At 38.2% G+C, this 8,377-nt stretch overlaps 1 protein-coding gene across 1 annotated transcript; it reads left to right on the top strand.

Annotated features, from left to right (window-relative positions):
• The first annotated feature begins 811 nt into the window (after nucleotides 1-811).
• On the top strand, nucleotides 812-7,601 carry LOC147617470 (cytochrome P450 724B1-like). The gene is made up of 9 exons (XM_086775720.1): nucleotides 812-1,478; nucleotides 3,792-4,110; nucleotides 4,765-4,917; nucleotides 5,536-5,787; nucleotides 6,459-6,545; nucleotides 6,655-6,733; nucleotides 6,805-6,911; nucleotides 6,998-7,122; nucleotides 7,341-7,601. The coding sequence occupies exons 1-9, from the start codon at nucleotides 1,159-1,161 to the stop codon at nucleotides 7,447-7,449; spliced, it is 1,551 nt and encodes a 516-aa protein (XP_086631846.1). The 5' UTR covers nucleotides 812-1,158; the 3' UTR covers nucleotides 7,450-7,601.
• Nucleotides 7,602-8,377: the final 776 nt, after the last annotated feature.

Genomic DNA, 8,377 nt, shown 5'->3' on the forward strand with positions numbered 1-8,377 from the left:
TCTCACACACACACACACACACACACACACACACACACACACACATGTACACTATTTATATATACATGCTTACATACCTATAGATACACATACATACATAATATATATAAGTGTGTGTATCTATAGGTATGTAAGCATGTATACAAAGATTTCATTGAAAGATGTGAGATGAGATCTTCTTAGATTCAAATTCAAAATTGCTTTGGAAGATGTGAGATTTGGCTCCTCCTCACGCTTGAAGGAGGAGTGGCCATTTTGAAATAGGCCCCCCTCCTTTGCCCACGTGGAGGGAGGGCCACTCTCCCTTAATCCTGTATAGATTTTTTTCAGAAAAAATTACGATGTGACGATGTTATTTTTTTTCAGAAAAAAACGTTATTGTGGCATTTTTTAGCCCTTAACGGTGACCAATGGAAAACAAAAGGTCCATGTAATTTGTTTTTTTTGAAGTGGAAGATCTCAAAAAAAAAACTATATTAAATGTTCAAATTTTATTTATTTATTTTTGTAGGGAGGGTCTTTTTCAGGAATAACCATATAAATTTACGAAAAGTTTCCTGCAAAATTTGGGATAGTTACTGCACGACGTTATATATATGCATTGCGTGCAATGCGCTCGGCGAGCAGGGATATGTTTCCTGCTTTAAAAAAAGAAAAAAGAGCAATGCGGTTTTGATTTTATATTTTTGGCGATTTTCGTGCATTGCTTGCTCTGCGCTTGGCGAGCAGGGATATATTTCCTGCTCGCCAATTAATAACCCCTTAATTTGGTTCAATTAGCAGGATCCTGCAAATAATAATCCTACCTTCTTCTCTTTCCTCATGTAAGGGTGTGCTTACAGCTACCTGCCTTGGGACTAGTGCCGAAATATGGGGACGATTTCTTCTTTGCCTCTTTTTTCAATCAAACAACATACAAGTGGTTGCTCGAATCACGAGCAATAAATTAAGTATGGGAAAGAAGATGACTTATTCTTCTTCGCCTCTTTTTTCAATCAAACAACATACAAGTGGTTGCTCGAGAATAAACTATATGGGAAAGTATGAATAGCTCGTCAAACCGGAGGTTGGGCCAATAACTTTCCCAAGAGGTTTTTTGTGTCCTAGTTGTTTATCAAAAGCGGTGTCGAGAGCGGAGGAGTTTCTAGCGACAGGGAGATGGCAGCAGGGACAGAGTACTTCGTCTCATCATCACACCACCCTCCTGTTGATAACAAGGCAGTGCAGCTTGAGCGCAATGCCCATCATCTTCTTCTTCAACCTTGCTTTCTTGCAGTGTCTTTGATAGTGTTGGGTCTGACACTTGCCGCCTTCCGCTATTACAAGAAATGCTTGAGTGATCAGCAGTCCTCAGCTCTGTACAAGCTCCCCCCTGGAAGCCATGGCCTGCCTGTCCTTGGAGAAACGCTGCAGTTCGCCTTCTTCAATAGCTGCCCCATTGGCACCCCTCCTCCTTTCCTCTCCACAAGGCTGCACAGGTACTGCTCCTCTCTTCTTTATCAAATGCATTATGAGCTTTCTGATTTTCCGAAACTAACGAAACAAGATTTTTTATTTTAGTACCAATCTAACCGCCTCGCGAAAAAAAAAAACTAACGAAATAGGTTCGTAACGAATTGCATTTATGTTGAATAAATAATTACTGAGAATTTACATTCTTGGGTTCTCTTTTGCAGTTTCTCTTTTGCAGTGCATTTTATTGAATATATATTACTTTTGGTCAAGTGTTTTTTTTTAAATTTCTTTATATTCAATACACATCGCTTAGATGTAGAATAGCTTGCCCTCTAGCATTTGGGATTTTTAATTTTTAATTTTACTTTATAGGGCTCTTTTTACAGCATAGGCTTTCTCGCTCGAGTCTCAGAGATGAGCATGCTCGTCTTTGACCCCGGCCAGAGAAACAAAAAACATAGGCTTTCTCTCTATGCCACCTCATCACAAGACTATCTCGAGGCCTCTACCCTTAACAACGTTCCCCTCCGTGTCGCCCAGTGTCAACAAAAATAAACTTTTTTTTCTCGACTAGTGAAAAGAGGAGAGACTTTCAAACTCAACTGTTTTATTTGAAAAAATTGTATCGGTTAATCGATTTCATAACTAAAAATTCGAGTATTTTAATCTTTAAGTTCAAGGCTAAGGAAAATTACAATTGGTTTTTCTCAATTCGAGGAGTGAAAATTACAATAAAGGGTGGTGTTTTCCCACCCCTCCACCCCAATATGCAACATATCTTCTTCTCTTTCCTCCTCTAACGGTGTGCTTACAGCTACCTTCCTTGGGACTAGTGTCGAAATATGGGGACTACTTCTTCTTCGCCTCTATTTTCAATCAAACAACATACAAGTGGTTGCTCGAGTCACGAGCAATAAATTAAGTATGGGAAAGAAAGATGACTTATAGTAGTACATTAGCTAAAGTGACGTATATATATGTTTGTGTGTGTGTGTGTGTGTGTGTTTAGATGTGTGTATGATATATCTATCTATATATTTAAAAGTGACCACAACTTATCACCCATCTCCGCACATTAAAATTTAATCAAAATTAATAAAATTATGTTGATGTTTGTATTTATATTTTTAAATACATGTATATATGTATAAGTATATGTGTCTATGTATAGGTTTATGTATCTAAAACATAATATCGTATAGGTTTATGTATCTAAAACATAATATTGTACATATGTGTATGTGTGCGTGAGAGAGAGAGAGAGAGAGAGAGAGAGAGAGAGAGTGTGTGTGTGTGTAAGTGAGAGAGAGAGAGATTGAAAGAGAGAGAGAGAGAGAGAGAGAGAGAGAGAGAGAGAGCCCTTCTATGTGTGGGAGAGTGTAAGAAGAGAGAGGGAGTGTGTGCATGTGTGTGTATGTGTGTGTGTATGAGAGAGAGAGAGAGAGAGAGAGAGAAAGAGAGCAGGTGTGTATATGTATGTGCATGTGAGAGAGAGAGAGAGAGAGAGAGTTTCAACATTTGAGAGTGTGTGTACCTGACAGAGAGAGGGAGAGGGTCATGTGCATGTGCATGTGTGTGTATGTGTGTGTGTGTGTTAGAGAGAGATGGTTGTAGAGAGGGAATAGTACTTTTCTGGAACCTTGGTCGGCCGCAACAATGGGCAGGTGCAATACTAGTCTCACTCAATTACAACCTTGACACGGTGAAAAGCAATTTTTTTTCCGATAATTACACTATTATTACCTTATAGACCCTGCAAACGCAAAAAAAAAGATTTCTGATGCTCAATTTAATTGTAATTGTATTGCATTTTAATTTAATTGCAAAAACATTTCCGATTCTGTGAGGATATAATTTGTGTTCCTTAATGAATGCAAGAAATTGGAGTGTTTTCGAGGGTGGATGTGACGATGTAATTTTTTTTTCAGAAAAAAACGTATTATTGTGGCATTTTAATAGCCCTTAACGGTGACCAATGGAAAAAAAAGTCCCTGTAATTTGTTTTTTTTGAAGTGGAAGATCTCAAAAAAAACTATATTAAATGTTCAAATTTTATTTATTTATTTTTGTAGGGAGGGTCTTTTTCAGGAATAACCATATAAATCTACGAAAAGTTTTCTGCAAAATTTGGGATAGTTACTGCATTGCGTGCTCTGAACGCAATTCGCTCGGCGAGCAGGGATATATTTCCTGCTTTAAAAAAAGAAAAAGGAGCAATGCGGTTTTGATTATATATTTTTGGCGATTTTCGTGCATTGCGTGCTCTGAACGCAATGCACGACGTTATCGATATTTGGCGGGTTTTTTTTTTTTTGTTTGGGGGGATGCGGTGACAGGTATGGGAGTGTTTTCAAGACGCACTTGCTTGGGCGGCCGACGCTGGTGTCCATGGACCCTCAGCTCAACAAGCTCTTGTTATCCAACGAAGAGAAGCTCGTGCAGGTCTACTTCCCCCGCCTCATCACCAAAATTGTGGGTCCCATGCTTACTGTGCACGGCGCCCGCCACCGCCGTCTGCGCAAGCTCGCCACCACCCTCCTCAGCCCCGCCGCCATCCAAGCCCACCACGTCCTTCCCGTCCAAGACCACGCCCTCGCCACCCTTCGCCCTTGGCTGCACCGCCCCCGTATCGACGCCCAACACGAATCTATAAAGGTCAGCTTGCTATCCCATCTCCTTAATCATACCTAAACCTCACCTAATCAGACCTCTTGATTGTTTCGTTAATTGCTACTCCGGCTGTTGCTGTCACAACTTCAATGCTAGGTTGTTGCTGCAATTCCAAGGCTAGGTTGGATTATAATTAGTCATCTCATTTCCGTACAATGTTTGGTGCTAGTTCTCGCTGTAATTCAAAGATTAGTGGTTGGAACATTAGTTGTTTTATTTTTTATTTGGTTCTGAATCCTGATTTAAGCTACTCCAGCGCACATTTTTTAATGCTAGTTGTTGCAGCAGCTCCAAGGTTAGGATACCCTACCATTTTATCACTGATTTCAAAGTTCAGAAAATCAATGATGAACCTCTGAAGCGAAATTATTAAAGCCTTAGAAGAGGAAATCTATCGTCCAGTTGTCCTAAAAAATAAAGTTAAAAAATCTGTCCTTTCTCTAAAAAGTAAGGAAACGCATCATTTAAATTAATTGTTGATTTATTCAAAGACCACCATGAAACATAACTATTGTTCCCAAAAAAAAGAAAAAACATTTCAGCCTACTTTCATTAAGCTAATCTTACTTTCGGCATGACCGATTAGTAAGTAATTAATCCTCATCTCTCACTCAATAATGGAATCAACCGTGTGCGCAGTTCATCTTTACCTACATTGTCAAGAGTCTCCTCAGTTTGGAAGCCGAAGATCCCAACACTCTGAAGCTAATGAGGGATTATCTCTTTCTAATGACTGGCTACTCCTCAGTTCCTATTGATCTGCCAGGAACCACATACAACAAAGTGCTCAAGGTACTCATGCCATCGTACTGCATGCATTAAATTTTACACATGCATGTATGTACATATATTCATACATCTACACAGATACATGCTTACACATATACACGTGTGCATACATACATTCACAAATATGTACGTACATGTTCCTACGAATGTAGCTGCATGCATGCGTTGATGCACACATACATGCTTTTGTGTAAACATGCACATAACACAAGTACCACTCATACTTGCTCACCTACATCAAGACATAACATCCATGCATGTGGATGTGCGTACGGGGGGTTGAGATGTGCACTCATCTCACACAATGTTTCCCGTGTGCAATTTATGGCTATAATGTGCATGCGTGCTCACCATCAAACATACATACGTACTTCTGTACAAGCAATATACAAACTATACATACGTCATGCAATTATAGAGCTGGCATGTATGTCACATACGTTGAGGAGACATTGCATGTGTGGCGTGCATGCGACATGTCCCCACATACACTGAGCTGGAGACATTGCATGTGTGGCGGGATTTTATGATTGCCTATTTACATGCATGCGCATATGTACGTACATGAGAGTATATATGAGGATATACTATCTTTTTAAATGATTTCTTCATTTATGGCAGGCTCGTGAGAGGATTATTTCTATATTCAAAAATATCATCAGGCTGAGAAAAAAGGAGGCTCGGGCAGAGCCATTGGATTTTACGGATGTGTTATTGAAGGAGACGGATGAATGTGGGAAGCATTTTAGTGAACAAGAGATTGTGGACTTCATTTTCTTCTTGGTATTGGGTGGCTTTGAGACTACCAGTATTCTACTCACCAATGTGATCAAGTTTCTCTCAGAGAATGCCCATGTTGTAGATGAGCTCCGGGTAATTAGTTCTCTTTCCTCTAAACCTTATGTTAATCAGTACATAAATTGTGTAATTGCCTCATCTGATCAGTATTTTTTTTTCTTTTGGCAATTGATAATGCTTAGAGTACTCGATTCGTTTAGTGCGACTTCAACTGGCTGTACTAAACTGTATGTGTTATGTGCACACATATGCGTGCATGCGTATGTAAGATGAACACACGCACGCACACACACACACACACATGCATGCGCATACATGTGCATTTGTATATAATGAATACACGCGCACTTGCATGTGTGCATGCGTATGACATGTGCATTGGTATATAATGAATACACGCGCACTTGCATGTGTGCATGCGTATGACAATGTGCGCATGCGTACATACCATGTTTACATACATCCGCATGTATGATGAATGTACATGTGTGCTGTATGCACACGCATGCAAAAATACACAATATCTGACCCTATTTAGACATTTTGAAAAGATAGTGATGAATGTTTGGGTAATTAGTTGATTTAATTCAGGGTACTTAGTTTACGTGTTTATTTGTGGCTGAAATTTAATGTTTGGGTAGTTAGTTGATTTAATTCAGGGTCAGTTTACGTGTTTATTTGGGGCTGAAATTTAAGGTTGGGTAATTAGTTGATTTAATTCACGGTCAGTAATCTCGCATTTGCAGAGAGAGCACTCCCTCATTCGGAAAAGCAAGAAAGACAACGAGAAGCTCACCTGGGATGATTTCAAACAGATGCAATTTACAGAACTGGTGAGTTTCTCTAAAATCAAGGCTTTGATGATTCTATTGGAATTATAATCATTTCTAGCAAGAGATGCTAAATGCGGACTAATTTTATCTTAAATTTGAAATAAAAAAGGTGGTGAAGGAAGCGCTGAGGATGGCGAGTATCGTACACTATGTAACTCGAGAATCTCTGCAGGATATTGTTTTCAAAGGTAATTAGATCTCAATTGAGTATAAATTAATGCATCACATTTACTAATTAACCACACTTGCTTTATTACAGACATGATTATCCCAAAGGGGTGGATGATTTTGATCAATTTTGCTATGGTGCATCTCAACCCTAACTACTACCCAAACCCTCTTAAATTTGACCCATGGCGTTGGATGGTGATCCCTCAACTCTTCCTCAAATTTCTAGTGGAATTTTCTTTAATGATGTTTTTAATAACCCCTTAATTTGGTTCAATTAGCAGGATCCTGCAAATAATAATCCTACCTTCTTAATGCCTTTTGGTGGAGGAATAAGAAGCTGCCTTGGATCAATCTTGGCCAAATTCGAAGTTTCCATATTCATTCACTACCTTGTCACTCTTTACAAGTAATGTTTTGCTAATTTTAAGTAATAACGACTTTTTGTTTGAAAGAAGTTATTCTTAATTGTGGTAATAATAATGGAAGTTATTCTCAATTGCAGAAAAACATATGGAATTTTAAATTTGGGAAATTCATTATTTTCACTTTGTGTGGGCCTTCTAGATAGACGCTCCTAAATAGGTTGTTAAAAAAAGAATAATTTTTTTGATTTTTTTAAAGCAGGTGGGATCGGATAATTGAGAAAGATGGGCAGCTTGATGAGGTGTCTAGCCTCTCTTTTCCTTCAATGCGTAAAGGCCTAACCATTAGAGTAGAGGCCCTCTCTTTATAGAGAAGAATTTATTTATGAATGAACCAGCTTTAATTTTGTGTACAAAAAATTAGACTTGAGTTAATTGCTTGTAAATTCGATTGTTAGATCACCAAGTCTATTCACTTGAATATACAGTGGTAAACTTTATTTTTAAAATCTTCACTACACAATGTCGTAAGAGTTTGAATAGATAAAGTTTGCATAGCTAATAGAAATTTTGAATTTTAGTTGCACTTAAATGGGGAACACTAGATGTCCAAACAATGCTAAAGCGAAGCCCGAATGGGTTATTAACTAATCTCCATCAAATTAGTTATAAAAAAGGAAGATTATCACCCAATCTTAGTCAAATTGGTTATTGAAAGGGAAGCTTTGTCACCTAATTCCCCTATTCAAGGAGCTCTCAAGGAAGTCAAATAAAGTTGAGATTAAAAATTGTTGAAAAAAGCTTTAGAAAAAATTTGATATATGTGGCAATATCATACCAATTAGACATTGAGGCTAATATTGAGATAATATTTGATAGTAACATCCTATTTTTCTTCTTGGATGCAAATATTGAGTTTTCATAAAATAGTTTATATACATGAGCTCATAATTGCAATGTTCGATCGTCCATTTATAATTGGGGGTCCAAAACTTGTTTTCTTAGCTCTATGTACATCTATTCATCTCATGACTTGCGTTACACAAGCCGTAAGCTCGGTCATCCCATGTCTCTTTTACAATCAGTGCTTTATGTGGTTACAAAAAGGTAAATTATAAAGGTGTAGCCACGCACAAGGTAATGTTAATCGGAGTGGTTAATAGCCACACTGCTAGATCCTTGGCAAGCATTTTCTGTAAGACTTCTTCCTTATTTGATTGTATTTCAACTTCAGCTTTTTGCTTCTCCCCTTCCTCTGCACACAGTTCTAGGAACATGCACATGAGGTCAGAATCTGGC

Source organism: Cibotium barometz, chromosome 36 (assembly GCF_041138505.1).
Source record: "Cibotium barometz isolate CiBa-2024 chromosome 36, ASM4113850v1, whole genome shotgun sequence".
NCBI lineage: Eukaryota > Viridiplantae > Streptophyta > Polypodiopsida > Cyatheales > Cibotiaceae > Cibotium > Cibotium barometz.

Bases quoted from the DNA above. Each gene is read 5' to 3' on its own strand.
- LOC147617470 (XM_086775720.1), top strand. From the start codon at position 1,159: ATGGCAGCAGGGACAGAGTACTTCGTCTCATCATCACACCACCCTCCT. The intron at 4,111-4,764 runs GTCAGCTTGCTA...CCGTGTGCGCAG, and splicing joins CCCAACACGAATCTATAAAG to TTCATCTTTACCTACATTGT. The intron at 7,123-7,340 runs GTAATGTTTTGC...TTTTTAAAGCAG, and splicing joins TACCTTGTCACTCTTTACAA to GTGGGATCGGATAATTGAGA.